The sequence below is a fragment of the Pyrgilauda ruficollis genome, unplaced genomic scaffold (assembly GCF_017590135.1).
Source record: "Pyrgilauda ruficollis isolate IOZ18807 unplaced genomic scaffold, ASM1759013v1 scaffold4, whole genome shotgun sequence".
Classification (NCBI taxonomy): Eukaryota; Metazoa; Chordata; class Aves; order Passeriformes; family Passeridae; genus Pyrgilauda; species Pyrgilauda ruficollis.
In genome coordinates this window covers 3582252-3604271 of record NW_024525489.1, presented here as the reverse complement: position 1 = coordinate 3604271, position 22020 = coordinate 3582252, and the positions used below count along the sequence as shown (strand labels likewise).

At 40.3% G+C, this 22020-nt stretch overlaps 1 protein-coding gene across 2 annotated transcripts in view; it reads right to left on the bottom strand.

Moving 5' to 3' along the window:
• Window positions 1-238: 238 nt before the first annotated feature.
• The window catches only part of LPGAT1 (lysophosphatidylglycerol acyltransferase 1), a 58437-nt gene continuing 36655 nt past the window's right edge, over window positions 239-22020 (bottom strand). For both annotated transcript variants that reach the window (XM_041476957.1, XM_041476958.1), the window contains exons 5-7: window positions 15293-15419; window positions 8055-8161; window positions 239-3989 (exon numbers count right to left, since the gene is read on the bottom strand). In XM_041476957.1, the coding sequence (XP_041332891.1) occupies window positions 3838-3989; window positions 8055-8161; window positions 15293-15419 (386 nt within the window). In that variant the 3' untranslated portion in view covers window positions 239-3837. The remainder of the gene's footprint in view (window positions 3990-8054; window positions 8162-15292; window positions 15420-22020) is intronic.

Sequence of the window (22020 nt, the reverse complement as noted above, 5' to 3'; positions counted from 1 at the left end):
GACTGTCAAGAGAATGCATCCAACCCTGGGCTCGTGGTTTGGAAATCCCAGTTTTAGGTACCTTTGGTCCCAAAATTTATGTCAAGGCAAAGCGGAGCAGCTGAATCCTGTCACACACAGTGATCGGTATCTGTTATTATCTTGTACAAACAGGTGAGAAAAGTTAACAGCACTTGATGGCAGTGTCACACAAAGAAAAGTTACATCATCTGCAAACCAAGTGAACAAGGAACAGTACCACAGTGATCGCTTTATTTTTACTGCAAGAAGATGCACCTTATTTGTGATGCTGGGGGAGGAGGGAGAGGGAAGCTTTTAATTTTCCAGGAAATCAAGGTAAACTGAAATTTCAGTTTTCAACATCTGGTGACAGCAACTTTAAAAAAGGGGAAAAAAAAAAAAGAAGAAAAAGAGACGCCACTGTTGCAAGATTCAACAGAACCACACGTGGAACCCAAGTGAGACTGAAATGATGGCGCACTCACCCAAGGGCACTGAAGAAACTGCTTGGCGTGGATGGACAGGTGCTCTTCACATCATGGGATTCACAGAGCAGCAAAGCTAAACCGTGAGGACTGACACAACTTCAACTGTAACAACTTCTTTATGAACAATTAAACATAGAAACGTGGAGATGTTTTGTGGGCAACCATGGCAGAGAACCATCTTTATTCTTATTATTCTTATTTGCAATGCACTCAAATTGCTCTGTTCTCATTTCTGTGCAGCAGCTTTCAGTTAGATTTTTTTCTGTGAATTTTTCATTTTTCATCATTTTACCATTATTTTTCCCCCAACAGAAATTCAATGTGATACTAATTTGTGATCAACTGTATGGTTCATTCATGTTTCTATCAAAACACATTTTGAACTCTCCAGAGGAGGCAACCCATGGATGGTGCAGCAAAATGCCCATTACATCCAGAACTGCAGCCAACTGCCAGAAGGTAGAACCGAACTGCAGCAGACAGGAATTCCTGTTTTACAGACTCGCCTGCTAAGCTCCAGACAGTCTGGACCAGCACGGTATTTTTAGCACTGAATTTCCTACATATTGTATCCATTTTACATTCTTCCCTTCACACCAAAACTTATTTTATCCAATTTATTATCTTTCATGAAGCAGCATCCAGGATCATGCTGGGAGGCTCCTTTGCAGTTGTTTTCCAAGAGTTTCATTCCAGTGTCACGCACAGCAACTTGGCCATACGGAGCTGTGGTGTCAGGCGCTCTTCACGTTTCCAAGTGCAGGCAGGAGAGAAGCCTGGGACCTGACACTATTTCCACACCCTACTGAAACAACAATCAGCGCTTGGAAACAAATGTCTTGTAAGAGTAAGAACTACAGAGGAACAAAGTGAAAATGAATAGGACCAGATCAATCAAATGCTTGTCTGAAACATTACTGTGCAGTGCTAATTTCTTGAGGCAGCATGTGAATACTTGTTATTGACTGCAACCCACTGGGAAAAATACTGCATTTGACAAAACAAGATGCTCTTACATGGAGTTCACAAGGTCTATAAGGAACAATCTTCTGATGTGAGTAACTGCTGTGCTTTCTGCTTATATAAACTTCCCTTTTTGCATCAGTCCAGTCTGTCCTAGCTCAAAATAAAATGAGCTGTACTCTGGGCATCCCTGTGATTCTGATCAAACTACATGGGGGAGGACAGCAAGTGAGTAGCTTGCCACCTGCCTTTTGGAGTTAAAAGAGTCAGTCCGATGGGCAGCAGAAATAACCACTTACTCATAACAGTGCTGGGCTGCCCCAACACCCCTTGTCAAACACAGATTAAATACATTCATTCCATCAGCTGAACTTTAGCAAGAACAACATGAAACAATACTCCACGGACTCCCTCCCTATCATAGCATATCTACCTCATTTTAATGGTTACACCAGAATTCAGGTGCAGAGATGGTATTTATAAACAGCATCTTGCCTCAAATACGAAGATATTGGCAACCACTGTACTTTGCCTCCAGCTTCCTGTGGAGTCAGGGAGGGAACACTCACTTCAGGGGACCTTACTGTGGTGTCACCTTGCATCCATCCCCACTGGGCAACCACTGCTGCATGGGGAGGGGCAGGGACGGCATATTTGACAAAGTATTTTTCCACAAAGCCAGGGAAATTGGCACTGCCTCGTGTTTTGGTATGCTCTTTGCACCCCCCCCTCACCCCCACCCCGGACGGGAACACTGGCAAGGTTTTGTATTCTGCACACCACCTCCTGTGATTCATGTAGCAGCAGAGAGAGACAGAAGGGGAATCAATATTGCTAGCTCAGAGCCAAAACCACTGAGGGCTTACTTTGTTCTCAACAAAATTACTCTGTAGAAGGCAGTATGCCAACATCTGAAGTTCTGGCTACCCTGCCTGTATTTAGAGAGATTAGTTTTATTTTAGGAACCGTTCTCGCAAATCTGTGCATAATCACATAAACACAATGCCAACCAGACCTGCCAGAAGTAAGGCCGTACATCACAGACGTCCTTTCAAAAGGATCCTGCACTACACATCTGAAAGTGTCTTCTGTTCCCATCTGCCCTTCAGTTCAAACCATCCTTATTCCAGTAAGAATTTAGCAGTAAGATTTTAGTGGTGAGCTAATTAATACTGCCCTCCATGTAGTTATTCAGAATATTTACCATACTTATTTTTTCAGTAGTATCTTCCTACAGATTTATGATAGCAATTATACCTATTTTTTCTTTTTATGAAACTAGTTTTTCTTCTATTACTTCTTAGCAAAACATTAAGATGGTTGGCATTTAATTATTTAAACTCTCCCACAAGTATATTTAGCACTGTTGCAACTAGCAGGGAGAAAAAGGCCTCTATAAACCACTCCAAGGTCACCTTGGTTGGACTGCAGTATACAAAATACAAAGGTGGCTAAAAATCACCAGCAGCACCAGCAGACCTTCAGAAACAGCTAGAATTGCTCTGCCTTCCAATGCATAACAAACAAAGCTTCCCTCTGTTCCCTAAGTTTTATGTCTTTCCTTCACTGACTTCTCACCTTTGAAAGTGCATTTTCAAAACTGATGATGAGGGTTTAGCTGCATTCTGAACAAAAAGGGAATTTAACCGAGTGACTTTGTATTTTCCAAGTTTCCTTTTAACACGACACTGGTAGCACATGGAACTTGGAGAACTGATGGCAAGACCACAGCAGGGATGGGCTGATTCATCCCACGTGGACAGCTGTTAATCACACTGTGATGCTGCAATGCTTGTTTGAGGACCAGTGCCTCAGAGACAGACCTGACACCAGATCTTACTTGGGTGTTGGGTTTAGATCAATGTGTCTGCTACAACAACTGCTGACTGCGTAGCCACAAAGACACCTCCACCAGCTCTGCTGAGGATCTCTGACTCCAGCACAATGAGCTGCAATAAAGTACACGTTGTGCAAATGAGGAATCTCTACCACACCAATGCTGTACACACTACTGAAGAGACAAGTTGCTGAATTTTCTGAGCTCTAACTACAATGCCAAGAAATACTTGTGGTGACAAAGCTTTCTTGTCACAGACATTCTTCTACGGTGGTTGTACGATTGCACCTTTTGTCCAAATGCTGAATTTGCTTAAGTGTGGGTGAGAGTATACATTTTTAAAAATACAGACAATTCTTAAAATAATATATCATCAGGTCACTATGTTACTGATCTTCACTTTTAGTGGAATTTAAAATTCCCCCAAAGAGAGGTAAAAGTCCATCCAGTATTTTCCTTTACTCTTGAATATTCACATTTGCACATAAAACATGATACTCATTTGCAAGAGCCTGGATTCCCATTGTGTCCTCAGGTCCCATTCCACTTTTAAAATAGGCAATGGTACAAATACTGAAAGAGGCAGTACCACATCCCTCCTGACAAAAATGCAAATGATTGTATGGCAACCAGCCACAGGTTACTGAGGGTCATCTCCCGAGAAATCGCTTTTGTCTGACCCTGGGGTGGCGGAAAAGCTCCTGCAAGAGAAAAGAAAACACATTTAATGCTTTGCACAGGGATGACAGCCTTAATGCACCACTTTATTGCTTCTTTACTGCTTGTCCCAGCAATAGCATCCACACACAATTAATTGGGTACTGCTCTAATGCTGTCAAAATTATGAAAGATCTCCAGAAGCCTTCAAGAAAATAAAAAACCCCAAACCAAAACACAACCCCTTAATTAATAAGAACAATTCTAATTTAAATAATTTAATTATTTAAGCATGAACCTGAAAGCATCCCTTAGAAGCTGCTTTCACTGTACTCAACCTTTGCAGAGAGATACACTGTCAGCTAAGTTTTGTGTTATTTTTCAAGTTTTTTAGTATCTCCATGATCAAACTGAATGGATACCATACTAACCTCTGCAGCTGTTTGGTGGTGATATTGTATACTGTGAAGAAGCAACACACATATGTTCTTGAGGTTCCTCTTGAAAATGTAAATACACACATAACACCCCTTCTTTAAAGAACAGTTTCCACATATTGTTGGAACACTCAGTCATACTGACTAAGGAAACACTATAATTTGCCACAGAGCTTTCCAGAAATTCTTTATTGAAATCCTTGCTTAGATGGGAAAGACTGGAAGAGATTCATCTGACAATAAAATTTGGTTTTTCCATACTTTGGCTTTTTCTGACTTGCAACACTAAATTAAATGTGCCTGAATACATCAGAGCTTTATGATCATAAGCAAACTATTTGCATATATTTACATCACCATATTAAATCATCTGTGTTACACTGTACTGAGATGCACAAAGACTTGATTACACAAAGCTCTTTTATTGCTGTTAATCCTGAACAGGGGATATAAAACTTTGAATACACCAGAGAAGATGTACTTGCTGCAGCATTATGGAGTCTCAACTTCTTTCGGAAGAAAATGAAATTAAAGATTCAAAGAGTAAAGATGCAGCAATGTCAATTTTTAATCCTGTGAACCACACAATTTGGGCAATTAGATACCATCAGCATCTTATCTCTGTGCTTCACATTTGCAATCACTGGAGGAACTGCAATCAAGCATTTGAGACAAAGCTTTTCTTCCTGCATGAATGGTCTTAATTAAAAAAAAAAGTAAACAAGGAAAAAGCCTAAAAACATCCTTGATGAGCTCCATCCACCTCTCCCTGACAGGTATTTCACACTTGGGCAGATTTGCCACCTCATTATTCCCCTGTAACTCACAGCTAAGCTTCTTTCTGTCCACTCTAGGCTAGATTTGTTCTTCCATGGCCCATTTGTTTTTCTGTACCAACACTGACCTCTGGTTTAAATACCTTTTCTTTTCCCCTGGTAGGTACAGAGAGCTGTCTCCTCCCTCTCTCCCTCCCAAGCCAGCTTTGACCCTTGCCATTCCCAGCTGAGACAAGCCAAGTACTTTTAGTTGTTCTTCACAGAAACTAACCTTCCCTAATCTCAGCTCTGATTATCTGTCCCTCTTCCCAGTTCAATTTGTATTCCTTGACAGAGATAATGGACTGTATGCAGGATTTCCAGATGAGGTTTTCAATCTGGTACAACAAAGAATGTTTCCATAGCATTAGGGAAGCCATTCCTTACTTTTTTCATTACCTCACACCACTTGGCTTCTGAGCACAGGGAATCAGGAGCACAATGACTTCAGTACACCATCACTCTTCCAACTGCTCCTAGTTTATTGTTGGGGTTTTTTCCTTAATTGGTCCCCAAGTGTTTTTGTCCTGCTAAATGTAATCTCACTTGTGTTACTGCAGGCTTCAAGGTTATCTTGCTGAAGAGTTCAGAGAAATCAAGAACTTGCCAATACAACTTTTCCACTAACTGCCTAAAACAGGAGTCTGTTACCTACAGCAATTAACTTGAAATGGTTCTAATTTTATAAATGAAATGTGTAAAATGCACCTGTAAAAATTATGGGATTAGTTTTGTTATGAATAAGGTGGTAATTCGTGCTGGACATGTAAGATTATTAACGTAATATAAAATAAAGCTTTAAGATCACGCCAGCAAAGGGGAGAGGGAGATTGCCACACAGGACAGCTCGCAGCCAAGGAGGAGGTGTATCATTAACATACAAAGAAAACCTAGCCCGCACAGGAGATGGGCACTCCCCGATGGCATGAACAAGGAAACGCCCAGCGATGATGGCCCATGTAGATGTCCACCTCAGATAGACAGGACCATCAAGGACATACATCTGAATGAAGGATGCTGGGAACTGGAGACAGATGCACATCAATTCCCGGATGAGGCTTTGTCCAGCACAGGACAGAGAATAGACACTGCATGAATATGAAGGACTCCAGGAGGGGACAAAGGGACTCCGCTGCAGGCAAGAAAGAGTATAAAAACCGAACTCTGCCAGGCCTCGATGGTGAACAGGGGGATCTGGTGCGACAGAGGCCGGGTCATAGTTCACCTGCTCCGATCCCGGGGTCAGCGCTACTTTGTGATTGTTGGCGGTCGGGACTGTATATTGGTCCCGAATATATTTAATTTTTATTTTTAAGCTAATTGGCTGAATCAATTTTTACCTATAACCATCTCATGTCAAATTTTAGGCATACCTTTCTTTTGGTTTGGATTTCCAGAGGTCTAATAGTACAGGTTTTCCCCAGGTGATTTAAGTTCTTGACACTTAAGAATACAGCAAAATGGAGAAAGAAACAAAGCCCAGTGCACCTTTCTCTTCCCAAATAAAAATAAGCCAAGAAATGTATTCTTGGCTTAGTCAATGCAACCATTTGAAGTTTCATGGAGCATTAAATGTTACTCCAGCTTTTTGAGATAAGCTTTATTAAGAGAGAGAAGTTCCTAAGCAGTGTGTATTGTAAAATAATATAATTATGATAATGATAACATAATAATGATTAATAAGAACAGAAATAGCCCCAAGTCTTAAAACCACAGCCTCTTGTGAGCATGTGCCAGGTGAGTACAAAGCTGGCTCTCGAGCAGCCTCAGGGACTCCCCTCAGAGTCAACCTCAGGACCTTTCCAAGGGGTTTCCAAAAACTGTAGCAGCCAGTTTTCAGTAGGCCAACTAAAGCAATGCAAGCAAGTTCTCAAAAAGTATAAATGGCAGTAACTTTAAATTATACTAATTTATGCCTAATAAGGCCCTATGTCACAGCATTTACATTTAAAACATGTATTTATTAATTCATACTGATTGCACTGGCAAATTATTACCAATTATGCTATTTTGGGAATGCATTTTAATGAATAAATCTGATTATATTAATTATACTCTCAGAAATTCTGGACTAGTTAGATTTTCTGGGTATGACTTATTTCAATAGCATAAAATAATGTCACAAAACCAAGAATTCTTTACAATCTATTTGCTACACTTGTATTTTAAAAGATATTCACAAAGTTATTTGTCTAATAAAGTCCAATATATGTATTTGGATGTGACTTATATAGCAGAGTCTGAACTCTGCCATCAATGGTGGCTGAGTGACAGCAACATTTCATAAAACGAAATACAACTCTGGATTGTTAAAGAATTCTATTAATCTCTTTAAGCACTTGGATTGATAAATTAAGTACTCAAAACTTAATTAAAGCAGGCTTTGCAATAAATCATCTCACATAAGATGCATCATTTAACACAGTCACCCAGGAATACTAAACTCAGCTGATTTGAGACACTGAACACCTCCCATTAACAACTGCCATGCACGGGGCTGCAGATCACAGCTCAAGAGAATGTGTGCCATGTAATCTTCACAGGTCCTTCCGATCATACTTTCACTCATGGATCTTTGCCATGAAATCCCATAGCAGCACGTTTCACAACTCAACTGTGTATTACTTTTTTGACAGCTTCCAAATGCTACCCTACTTCTAATGTTGCTCAGGTAATTTACCTTTCCTGGATAATTCTTTAATCATTACTTTTTGCCACATAAAAAGCAGTAATAATAGCAATAATTGTATCTCCTGTACGCAAGTGAAGGATGCTTACACATTCCTAAACCATTTTGAGATCCTTGTAAACGAAGTCATTAGCAAAGCATGGTTCTCTTTGCTAGGTATCATCCTACCTGTTTCATAGAAATGTGTCAAGAGGTCCTCCTTTTCAATGAATCGTTGGTACAGCCAATTTGTGAGAGCTTCAGGCTCTGCAGGTACATCTTTCACTGGAAAAATCCTATCAAAGAAACAAACACAAATTAAGCCTAGAAAATGTATTCTGCATGTGGAGAACAAAACTCTTCTGCTCCAGCCCACCACAAGACAGAGAGAACAAGACTTTTGTATAAATCTAACTGCATGATTTGCACTCTCTCCAACTCACAGATCACAGAGGCATTAAGGATACAAGAGTGGGAAACTCCAGACTGCCATCCAGAACCACACAGAAGACACTGGCATCAGTCTCCCACAAATGCTGTACTACAGCTTTTGATAAAAAACATTAAGGCACTGGTTTGCTGTTTTTTTAATAGAATATCACCACACTACATTACTATTCCTTAAAAAGAATACAAACCAAGTGGAATGAAATAAATTAAAAAATGAGAAAGTTAATTCACAGCTTTGAAGAAACAATTCAGCAGGCAGAAGCCACATAATGACATCACTAAGCACCAATAGCTCTTCCACATCCCAGAAAACAAACCCTCTGTGCTTTTCAAAGGACGCTGGCAGCTTTCTCTGAAATTTACAAGGCACATTTTACACAGAAAACTGACCCTGTACTCAAATATTGCTGCTCTGTTTTAAAAACACCAATGGGAGAATTGCTAGTGTCTTGGTACTTCTATGCTGAATATTAGGTGGCTTAGAAAAACAGACACCTAGAGCAGAATTCACTGTGGCACACACACCCTGAAACTCCCAAATAACCCACCATACCTCACTGGATTATTTCAAAATAGAATTTCCAATCTTACAGTAACTGTGAAACCTCCTCAGCAGACCCTCAGTGCCTTTTGATATATACAAGAACTTAAACATCCACTGTGTTGTACTGGCAGGCCACTGCAGAAGAAATTTGTCAATCAGGCTAACCTGAAAAACTCACACTCTGAAATGCAAAACCTCTACTTTAGGTTCCTCTTTCCAGGTGAGCTCCTACTTAGCCTCTCATTTACACCATGCTTCCATTTTCATTAGTGAGTTTTCATTTAATTTTCAACACAGTCTTTCTTAACTGATCATACTGCAAAGAATTGGAAGCAACACCACAATCATCCGGGAACGTCAGAATAAGAAAATAAGGCACTTCTGAAGAATGCTTTTGTTGCCATTACAGTTTTTAACATCTTTGCCAGTGTTGTTCATTCATCATTTGTCCTTCCTCCTTTCAGTCTGATGCATGGAAAAATAAGCTGGAAGTGGAGTAGTCAAGCAGCAAAGCATTGCTCTAAGGAGTGAATTACAAATCACAGTGCTTTGGCATACAGAGACAACTTCAATATAAGGAGATGAACGACTTTATTTACACACTAAGGTATCAACATGAACTCAGCTATCTCTGTAGCCTTTGAAGTAACTCTACCTACATCCTCCTCGCACTGTGGAGCTCTCTATGCTCCAGTACAGCCAGTCTTGGTAACCAGAAATTAGCAACTGTGATCTCAGATAAAACAGAGTTTGAAGGAAAGTCTTTGGCCGAAGACAAATGTTATGAAATGTGCTTCAGTAATCAGCTCAAGTTTTCAGTCTGCATATTACAAACAAAGACAAACAATAAAGAACTATTTTATCTTGAAGCCCAGATGCTATACAGCAGGTTAAAATTAAACCACGTAGCAGCAAGTAAAAAACACACCCACAGAGCAAGGACCATTTTGTTGAGGGTAGAACACTAAGAAAGCCTTACTCTGTGTCCCCAAACACAAAAGGGCTGCCAAACACTATTTTTACTCTCTTCTGCCAATCTGCTGTGAAGAGATAAAAGGCTCAGCAACTGAATATTGTGTTTCACAGAGTATTTTTGAAGGACAGATGCTTGCTTACACAGGTTTTAAGAGGGTTCACAACTAAGAGAACGTGTGTTGCCTCAGGCCAAAAGTGTAGGTTTACCTGGCTTCACATGCGCTCTCCATTGCAGACTGTAAGATATTCTTCACCTCTGCCTTCACTTCTCCCTGACCTAATGGGTAACAACTCTGTTTTGTCAAGAACATTCCTCCTGATCTGGAAACATCACAGGATCTTGTAAGATACCTGTTAAAAACAATTTTTGAGCTTGCACTTTAATGGAGCAGTGAAGTAGCACAGGTGATACCAGCACTGTGAGAGACTAATGGAACCACTGCACACCACTTCCCTGCTTGAATCCATCCAGGCTCTTGTGTGGATCAATAATGCTGCCAGAATGCTTGAATCTCTGGAGATAAACTCTGCTGCTTTGAAGTCTGAGAAGCAGCCACTGCTACACCCAGACTGAACAAATATTTACAGACTGAAAAACAACTGGTTTTCCAGTAATGCTACACTGGCTGCCACAACTCAGCAATGGTAAGTGCTAGTGTATTTAGAAGCATTTTCAAATGTATTTTTAGATTATCCAGAGTTATTTTTACCAGCAGAACATTCTTACTAATGACTGATCTAAATTAGAGATTAAATATTTAAAAAAGAATTCCTCAAACTCTGGAAAGAAGCCCTTTCTGTACTCAATAAGGCAAAGCTAAACCCCCCTATATTTAAACTAAACATACTGCTAATGCCATGGTTCTCTGCCCATCAGATGGCTCAGCTGTCATCTGTGTTTTACAAGAACACTCTCTTGAAGGAGACGTGGGTACAGGAAGGTGAGTGAGCAAGTCTACTGTTACAAAACCCCCCACACAGGCAATCCAAAACAACAGCAGAGAGCCACTACTCTGATGGGAGCAGGCTCATCCCCAGCCACTGGATGCTAGCATCTGCCAGGTCCAGGGTTAAAAGATGCCCAAAAAAGTTTCTTACTTTCAATGAGATATGTAAACAGGTGTCCATGTGGTCAGGCATGAGCATCACCCTGGCTCTACCCCACCTTTGGGTATGCAGGCTCCATTAGAAGCAAACAATTTGCTCATCCCCTCAGGGGAATAAAATATCATTGCACAGAACTGCCAAAGCAATGAATAAGGTCAACATGTAACATCTGAAGCTCCTGGAGTCTCTGGGCACTTGGATCTTTCTACTTTTGGGCAAAGCTAACCTCACATTCACTAAAGTAAGAGCATTTTTATTCCTGGTGTGGCAAACAAGGAATTTAACATGACTGGATAAGAACTTGACCAGAAAATTTAAGCAGAATAGAAATACCTTTTTTTGCTTCTCATCACAAGAACAGCTGACTTTCTGTCCCCAGGAAAAGTGGAGAAGGGGCTAAAAGCAGTGGCAGCATAGGCTGCACCCTGGGAAGTGAACAGTGGTGGTGGAAATAAAGACACATTTCGATGGGAATCTGCAAAGAATCTTTTTCCAGTAATGAAGCATCACCTTGCAGCTGGAGGTGCCTACTGGCAGTTGCAAGGTGACAGCAGCTGCAGGGCCACTCCAGGTACCTGACTGAGGGACAGCCACCTCTTAAACTGTTACACAGATTTGTGTCCATGTCCCAGACCAGATTATATTAGAATAAACGACAGCCCAAGAGAAAAGAAAGGATTTTAAAAACTAGGAGATCTAACTGCCAAAGACATACTCACGTATGTGAGAATTGTGGAGAATTAGGTACTGATAGGCTGTTTCTCAGAAGACACCAAAGAATTTTCAAAAATAGGGCACATATAGAAACATTTATCTCTTTTAAGTTGTTCTTACTGGAGAAACAACCTCTGATTCTGTATTTAAATTCTGAAATTCACAGCTACCACTTTAAGTACTAGCTGCCTTTTATCACCTCTCCTACCCTGAACTGAAGTTCATTATTACTTGCTACTCCATATAAGTCATGATATTTGCTTTTTCAATGGCTCTAAATAAATCCAGGACAGTGGAGGCTGTTGGTAGATGTCAGGCATGACCAAAAATAAGTTACTGGCGTAAAAAAGTGCATTAAAATACTCTGTCAAATGGGATGCCCTTCTGCAACATTCATTCAGCAACCACAATGCATTTCATCTTATTTATAGCTTGGAGCCTGGCTTATTTCAATAAATCTGTATCAATGCAGACACAAAACCAGCACTTCCTCAGCAGCTGAAAGCTTGTTTCAGCAGAGACACAGCACAAAAGCTGTGACAAAAGGTGACAGGGCTGGGAGCAGCCTGCGTGGCACTTCATGCACGGCCACCCCTGCGTCAGAGCTGACTCACACTGGCTCTGACGTCAGGGCTGCTCTGCTGCACACAGCCACTGTCACACAGCCCAAAAGTGGCATGTGAGCATCCAAGGGCATCACCCTGCAAGGAAGCCAAGGCAAAAAACCCAGCCTCACACCATCCCTGACTGAGGGGACGCTAAGCATCAAGCCAGCTTCATGGTCAAGGTGTTTTATATATGCAAGTCTCAGGTTTTGCCAACAGAACTGCAGCACTCAAGAAATTACTGCTGGAGAAACTTGGTGTTCAGCTAAGAAACCAAGCCAATCAGACTAAACAAGTGCCTGAAGTGAAAGGAAAAGAAATAAACCCCAAACTCAACTCATGGCACAGAAATGGTGGGAGCTGAGAACGGCAGCCAGTCCGTGGCCTTGCTACATGCACACCAAACCACTGAGCTTATTTCTGCTGAGGGGGATTGTAGCAAGTCTGGATTTACAGGCAACACACACCACACAATGACCCAAGCATAAATCCAAACTATTTCAGAAGAGCAAACAAACCTTTCCAACAGACTCATTACAAGGCAGGTCTTATAGTGATGTCTCTGGTTTGACATGCTTTCCATCAGATGGATTGACATCTCCCACAAAAATCCCAGTGCCATTTGGCCTAGAGGAAATTCGTAAGATATTTTCCTTGATTATTATATTTTAGATAGCAAACTGAGTTTTGCAGCGCTTTCCAATACGTTATGAGAGAAGTCAGGGTCAAAAAGCTATTCAATAGACAGGTAAAGTTTTCACACCTTGTGTTTTTAGATCCAAACATGGTAATTGTTCTTTTTTCTAGGGAGGTTTCTTTTGATATTCTGAGGAAAATCAGGCTACAGCTTAGCCTAATTATGAACTTATGAAAATTGTGCCATTTGTACTGAAAACTGAAGTTCAAAAAGCAAGGTTCAATTCATTATCAAAATTGAGCTCTCAAAAAAAAAAAAAATATAAAAAAAAAAAAACACAAAAAAAAAAAAAAAAAAAAAAAAAAAAAAAAAAAAAAAAAAGATTACTGGATTAAACCAAGCCTTTCCAGCTAGAAAAGCACCTAAAAATATAACATAAGGTTCCTTGCTGTGCTGTCTTCTGTTGCTCCCTGGGCAGGATGAAAAAAGAAATAATCCTACAGCAAAGGCCCAGGCAATGAGAAAAGGCAATGACCAGATTTTAAAGTCTGTAATGCAGAAAGAGACAGGTGGTGATCCAGGAGCACAGCAGAAGGGACTGACTGAGCCACCAAAACAAAAGCAGCTCTGCAGTCTCTTCTGCTCCAGTTTGAGTGGCACAAAAAATGTTCCTTTGTCCCCCCACTGCTGTCATACATCAATACCTTGCTCTGGACTACTCTAAAAGGGAATAAGCATGTTTAAATCCTGATTCTTCTTTCATACAGCACAGATGACATCTGGACAAAACTATTCTTCACTTTTTCCAAAGGGGTGCTTTTTTTCCCCCCCTATGAATCAGTTAAAAGAAACTACATGAGAGAACATCCATGTGCCAACCTGCACCCACCTCACAGTGCAGGGGCCATGTGCCTCAAGAACTACCAGGACTGGAAGACAGAACAAGCTCCAGCCAAACCCAAGGCACTCTGGTCTCATTTCAGAGCCATCACACCCTGTGCTCGGCTGGGGAGAGATACTGCAGGACTTTCCATTTGGGACACACGTCACCTGCTTTTACAGGGTCAGCTATCACAAACAGAGGTCATTAAAAACACACATAAAGTAGTCAAACAGAGGCTTGCCCCTGTCTAACCCAGTGACTTAGACCCTCTGGAAGAAAATAACAAACTTACACCAAAAAGAAGTAATTTATATTTGTCTTAGAATTTCAGTACTGCAAGAACTTTAAACACTCAAGTTCAATGCAAAAAAGGTTGCATCATATTTATGCTTGTGATCAAAAATAGGTCTGAATATACATTTAGAAGCAGGAAATGAATTCAACTTTTGTTAACTTACTATTTTCTCAAAGGAAGTATTTTTGGAAATACTTTTCAGAAGAATTCTAAATACATTCAACTTGCAATTGTCCCAGAGATCTGAGAGAGTACTAAGGCGACCTGAATAAAGCACAACAGATATAATGCTATCTTATATAAATTAGGGTATGAGTATGTTCACCTTCAGGGAAACTTGGAAGGCAGCTTTCTATAAAAAGTAAGGACAGATTTAAACACGGCTGTGGAAGGGAGCTCCAGCGAGCAGCCTGTACTCTGCATCACACAACACTGCCACAGCAGTGATGATGGAGAAGGTCATTCCCACTTAAACTGCCACCCAGGGGATCCACACAAGAATACTTGAAAGCTTTCTGTAAAAAAAAGCTCTCTAAATCACCAAGTGGGAGTAAGACAAAATAATGTGATTTTGGGATAAAATGCAACAACTTACTTAGTATAGTAAAAGTGCTAAAATACTCCTGGAGTAACTTGCAATTCACTGTAAACTAAAAGCCAAATTCAACTTCTCCCCATCAGTTTAGGTCTTGAGACAAAGAACTGCTGAGGAGAAAAGTTTTAATAGTCTCCCATCCCAGCTGTCCATGAGAGTTGCAGCTTTTTCCAGTTGCTTTGCTCAACTACTTAAAAGTATTCTTTGAGTGAAAAAGCTGGCATTTCTTTGTCAGAAAGTTAAATATAATATTTTATTAGGAAATCTGTTTATTTGACAACAGTGATTTTTAATTAGTTGTCATTATTAAAAAACAAAATTTAAAAAATTCAAGATAAGTTAACACTAAAGTGAAAAAGATGACCCAGCCTTCAGACATATTCCCCACAACTCTACTCAACCACAGGACATTAGTCCAAAACTTAAATGTTTGTCCTAAGATACAAAACAGTCACAGAACTTTTTAAAAAAAGATGTATTGTGTTTAAATAATATGAGTTGCCCACCTGTGTGAGACACAAAAAACCCACTCCCACTGCTACTGATTTCCCCTATCCTGAAATGACACAACTGATTTGTGAATACTTGAGCTCAGTGTAGGAGAAGTAGGTTTATTTCCTACCTGTAATGTACATGTGTCACTGTTGGTTGTCGGTAGCCAAGAATCCAGGTTTGGATGTCTATAGGTTCAGCTTTGGGATATGCAATGGTTGTATCTATCACCCACTGGAGGCCTTTGGATTTGCTCTCTAGGAACAAAAAGAATATTCCATGTCACTTATTTGAGAGTTATGCAATTTTATATTACTTCATGAGGTATGAGGCAGAAATAAGACCATCAAAAATCAAATTCAGATTTCATTACAGAGCATAGAAACACTCTTACAAACTTCAGCTGGACCTAGATTTTATTTAATGGTTATTTCTGCTGTTCTTAGATACCGTGGTACACAGAATAGAACAACTTCACTAACCAGGTTTGAGTACAGTCAAAGGACATCTTGGCCCCAAGGTCAGGTGCTTCCCCCCATTCACCAAAAGGCAAAATCCCAAAATAAACATCCAAGCTTCTTGGTCTGCACTTCAAGCACATTTGCACCTGGGCCTTTCCAAAAGATCACTGAAGGAGCAGCAACCATGTAGATCCCTCAAAGGTTCTTAAAAATGTGAGTTGCAGGATGAAGAGGAAAAGCATCACTTTCAGGGTGTACTCAGGGTAAGAAAGCAAGGAACAGAAGCTGATCAGTTTTCACAGTGGGGAAGACACTGCACCCACAAGGTTCCAGGAGAGGCTAACACCAATACATGTTCATATGCTGCTCAGCTCACTTAGAAACTGAAAAAAGGATCAAAGGAAGTGAAAATATTTGCTATTAAGATGAGTAAAGAGGATCAAACTTGTGGGTCCCTTCCAACTCAGAATATTCCATGACTCTATAAAATCTGAATATAGGTTGCAACCAGCAACAGTGCAGGTTATAAATCAACCCAGCCATGACCCCTCTTTGGCATGGATTCAATTCACAGGTTTGCTAAGAGGGAGAGCAGCAGATCTGCAGAGCAAACCAAGAAGGAAGGTCACATTGCCAAGAAGGCACTTTGAATTTAGCCTGTGAATTTTCTCTCTGTTCTGGAGCTGTCTTGTGTTTGAGGTCACATTATGCCCAGGCCAGGAGAGTAATGCTCACTTACCGCTTGACACTCCAGTACAACACGCACACACCACATCAGGCAGTATCTCTAAGGATTTAAAGAGCTGACTATCAGAAACAGACACCCATGGTCAAGAGCAGGTAAGAACTGTTAGCTTTTAGTACAAAGCACAATACTTTTCAAGCCTGCAGTTGAGAAAGCTACAAAAGAAACGTAACAGAGGTTGACAAGAACACTGTCAGCACCAAGAACATGTACGGGCATTGACTGTTCACCATCCTTCCCAAAAGAAGAACAGACACTCAAAATTCAGCCAAGAGGAAAAGTTTTCATAGTAAACAGAAAAATGATTCTCTCTGCAGAGGGGAGCAAAGAAAAATTTGGGGAATCTCTTGCTAAAGGGTGTCAAGGATGCCAGGTGCTAGGATCATGAGGGAACTGAGTAAGTACATGGAGGGTTAACTAACCAGGCAGAAATCCCCACCTGGTTTGGGAAACCCACCACATAGGAAAGTGTCAGAAGCTTGGAGAATATGTGGGAGAAGTATGATGCTTGTTTGCTGTGTTCTCACTCTGTAATCCACCTGGAGTCATGGACAAGATGTTGGGCTAGATGTGTGGCCTTGCCCAGAGCAGCCACTTAAATTGCACAGGTCTACCACACACCTGAAGAAATCTGCAGCACTCCGTCTGAGCAGCACCCTGAAAGCCACAGTTACTGACTCCAGCTAGAATGCACATGCAAGGACTGGCTTGCGAGTTTCTACCTGCATTTAATTTCATTTAATTTGCATTTCATTTAATTAAGTGTGAAAAGAAAATTACACCAATGCTATCACATGTATCTATCAATTATTTTAACAAGCAGACTGTTTTCTTGATGTCTGCTCATCACTGGAGTTGTACTGCTTCATTACAAATACACTACCCTAACAGGGCTGAACAGCATTTCCTAAAATTTAGATTATGAGTTCTTAGCAGCATGCAACATGCTATTCCAAAACTTGACCCAGGGCAAGCTGCACAGGTCAAGCTGAAACATTCAGTGTTACCATCTAGAAACACAGTATTTTAGAGGCCTGATAAACACATGAAATGAGAACTGGAGGCTGCAGGCTTGCCAGCATCATGACAGAGTGCTTGTCAAGTCTCTCTTAAGAAAAGCACTAACTACAGAGTACTTCATTTTAAAAGTAGCAATGAATCAGAGAAGAGCCAATATGAAATTAATATTAAATCAACAGAAGTATTAATTTAGAAATAGATTTTGAAACAAAGTCATTCAAGTTATTATTTTCCCAGATGTAAAGCAAGAATGGATAAAGGCAAGTAAATTGCCAAAGTTAAATTGCCTAAGTGAGTAAGCAACAAAGATCATTAATTGCAATGAAAAAGTGCCAGATGAATATGGGCACATTTTCTAATTATTTGCAGTAAAGTGTTTCAAAATAATTTATTCAATATTTAGCTATATTTAAAGCTGTTCTTTCAGTGGATAATGGTTTGCACTTCATTAAGGGAAGACTCCTGCAGTTCTCTGCTGTGCTGATTTCCTACCTTCTGCTTTTGTGGAGAGAGCTGGTGCAGCACTTCAGTCAAGCGCCAAACTCACCTCCAACCCTTTTCAGGGCAGGGTGAGGGGAAAAAAAACCAGACAGCCCACCAGAAACCCCAGGTCAGGAAAAAAAAATTTCTGACAGCAACATCAGCCTCTACAAACCTCCTTTTAGAGCAAGCAGGTGTTAGTGCAGCTACCTCCACGTGTTCTCAAATCACAGTATTTGTGCATGCTCTGGTTTAAAATAAGCCTTACATAATCATCCAAGATATCTGACTGCCAAAAAAACCTACATCACCAAGGATTTTGGAAAATTAATTTTGAAATACATCTTGTAATTTTTTTTTGGGGGGGGGGGGGGGGGGTTTTATCTGTTGGGTTATACTGTGTTGCAACCTGCTCATAAGCAAATTTATTTTAAAGCCTGGGAGCTCCAACAGATCCTGAAACTGGAAAAGAAACTGATAACTGCACAAAGCACAAAGGAGTGGTACCTAAATATCTCTAAGGATGCTGCTTTCGGGTGTAAACAGACCTCTGACCAAGAATAAACCCGATTAACAGGAGCTCAAACCAAAGACTGCTGCATTAGTTATAACATGGCGTGAATCTCAGGTCTGGCATTTGTACCTGAGAAATCAGGGAGCTGCACATACCTGTGCTAAAGAACTCCTCTCATCCAGCTTGGCTTGGCCAACTCAGCCACACCTTTCTGACAGCCAAACTCTTCCAACTTTCTGCCTACCATTAAAAGACACTCTTATCTTTCATTTCTAGTACTTGCTGAAAGATTGAGCAGCCTCACTGTCAGAGGCTTCAGCAGAAGGAGCTGCTGCAGAGACCATACTTAAGCTGATCTCTCCAAGCACTGGTTTTTCTGCTGTGGTGTCAGTCTGCTTGCCAGCACGGGTGGAAGATATGCTTGAAAATGTTAACAGACTGATTCTTCTACAATAGCACATAAACCTTCTGAACATGCCCACAGGCACCTGCCCTACACCACAGCACCCAAACCCCACAGCAGTGAGGCACCTTAGTGTGAATGGTACATACTTGCCTTATGAGTGCTAAGACAAAACTGAACAATCACATGGAACAGCAGCTTTCTGGCCTAGACAAAAAAAAATCTAAAGTAAAATTTAAACAGCTTCCTAACTTGTTTTTTGTTTGGGGTTTTGGGGTTTTTTCCAAATCATCAGCAGAGGCAAAACTTCACAAGTATTTTCTTCACTGTGGATTCAGTGGTATTAAGTTGTTCCCTATGTACTTACAAGCAACTCATCATCAGAGTCTTCAAGGCACTCAGCTGTCCTCTGAAGTCCTTTCCCAACTTGACTGTCTACAATCACAGGTTTATGGGGGTTCAGAGCCTCTCTTCATTCCCCCTCTTTTTTCTCCCTGGGGTTGCTATCTCCTGGGGTCAACTGATGCTAAACACCGGATCAGATGATGTACAGAACTCCTCAAACCCACCAGCAGACTGTCAGTGTTTGCCACTAAGAAAAAGAATAAATCATAGACAGATTTCAGCAGGAAAGCTTGCCTCCAGCTGAGCTCTGGATGGTGTCACACTGCCAGACTGGATTCCAAGTGGAAAGAATGCACCAGCCAGGTGTGGACCTGAGGACTGCAGCTTTCACTTGGAAAAGAAAGTATTCTTTAGCATTCACCAGTATTCAGGTGTGGTTTCCTGAACACTTGCACCGCTCTGAATGCAGCCAAAGAGGCTGTTGGCTCTCCCTGCACAGCAATCCATTCTTGTAACTTGTCCCTTGCTCTCTACTTGTCCTTGTGTGATCAACTGGATCACTGACCCCAGAATTAACTTTTTTCTCCAAAGATTAACTCTCGGACTGAACATATTACTCATCATTCCAGGATTTTGATACAACAAACCACCTGGAACACAACAAGAAGCCTTTTTTCCAGGGGGAAGAAAAAACAACAATCAAAAGCTTTCTCACATGTTATTCAAGTCACATTCCTCAGGTAACAGTGAATGAAAAAGTTTGATTTTTAAAAAAAATCCAATTATGAAGTTCAATTTACAACCCTGCAGAAGTGAAAATTTAATTTCTCTGAGAGAAACAACATCAGAACTGAATGTACTCTGCTGCATTTGAAAACAGTAAGGTAAGATTTCAGTATGGCTCTAACTAAGCTCATAGTAACCTCTTATCAGACAAAAAAATTGCTGCATGGTAAAATAAAACAGACTTTAAAAAACAAGGTTGACCAAAAATAAGCTCTGGAATGTGCATCTTTGAAGAACAATAGCTCCAAACTCCTTTGAATTGTCAGCTTTTGGCATTTAGAACATTTTGATAGTTCTGAAACTCACAAAATCAATTCTTATCAACTGAAGAAACAGTGTACTTGCAACCATGTCAAAGACTAAGTGTTGTGCTAAAAAAATTCAAAAAGCTGTTAAAATACCCCTGTGAACACACACCTGGGTCACTACCGGGTTAGAGTGATGATGGCTGTTCATCAAGTGTTTTCATAATGCCCATTTTCTATTCTGCACTAAAACTTTCTTCTGGAATGAGGGTGCTGGCAGCAGTGCTGGCCCATCTGGAGGCTTTCATCGGACATCAGAAGTACCTTAAACTCTCTTTTCAAGGACACACATCACTTACATACATTCTCTGCATTATTTAACTTCAACAGTAGTCATGCTATCAAATGATTGCACTACCTTTCCTATGTTTTCCCATCCTTTTATCAATTTAAGAATACAACCGCGTATTTTTGTTAAACTAAACAAGAGTTTCAAAAAGCAGCAAAAGCAACAAGCATTTCAGTAACTTAATTTAGTATTTACCAGCAATAAGTCAAAATTCACTCCAGTGAAGGTTGGTACTTGGGTTTTTAAAGATGAAAGAAAACTGTTAAGAGGAAAAAATTAAGACAATAGAGGCTGCTTGTCCTGGAAAAGCCCCTGATAAAGAACTGATCACTTTAAGTACAAGAATTATCAAACAGTATTAATTGTATAGCTCAGGAACATTTGTTCTTCCTGTCACTTTACAGAGGAAGAATCACCTCCTAAACTGTGCAAAGTTCATTACTAGCATAAAAATAAATTGAAAATTTAAATTGATTGGATATTAAGATCATAATTAAGACTAATGTATTTTTGGGGAGGTTACTGAACCTTGCAATTCTCAACGTAAACCCACTTCTACCAAAGGGATGCCATGAATCAGATTAGAGACCTTAGAGCAGGACAGATGATGTAGCACTGAGCTACAATTAGCCCAATTCTTGAACTACAACTTGAAGGCCACAGCTTCAGTGACATGTGACATACAAAAGCTAGCTGGGCTGAGGAGCTGGGGTGTGACACAATCAAACAACTCTATCTGACTTTGTTTGTGTCAAACTGTGGTAACAGTATATTAAGGACAACCCATCTTTTATTATTATAGTTTCCTTTGTCATCTTTTCTTCTTTCACCCAGATTTACACATCTCTCCAGCTGAGAAAGTAGGATGGTATCAAATTTACATCGGTACAAAAGCTACAAGGATCATTTAAAATTAATTAAATACTAATAAAATGACAGCAGTCAAGAACAGAACTGTGTATAATGACTCAACATTAAAACAACTACCAAGGAAACTCAACAGGAAGGGGACATAATTCTTGATGTGGAAAACTCTTAAATCTATAAACCAATTGAACTAAGATCATATAAGACAGGAAGGTGAATTGCCATGAGTATCAAAAAAGCTTGGTGGAAACAAAAAGATGGGAGAATAATAAATGATGGAGTAGAAAGCTTATTATAGTAAGCTGAACAATTTGGCAATCCAGGACTCCAGGAACATTGTTAAGACAGTATAGAGCACAAGAAGTGCTGCAGATGAAAAATGTGTCCAGCAAACCATGAGGTTCAAGTGTGATGCTTCTGATAAAGAAACCACTTCCCAAGCAAAGGAGAAGAGTTATAATGTACAAAAGGTTTACAGGCAGTCTCCATGCCAGCCACTGGCAAAACCATCACTCTATGCACTACACCTGGCTCTAGCACCCACAGCTTAACAATGAATAGGAGGGAAGCTTGATTTCACTGACATAGGTTTTTAATGTGATTTAAAAAAGGGAAAAGATGGAAGAGATTAAGAGTAAATATA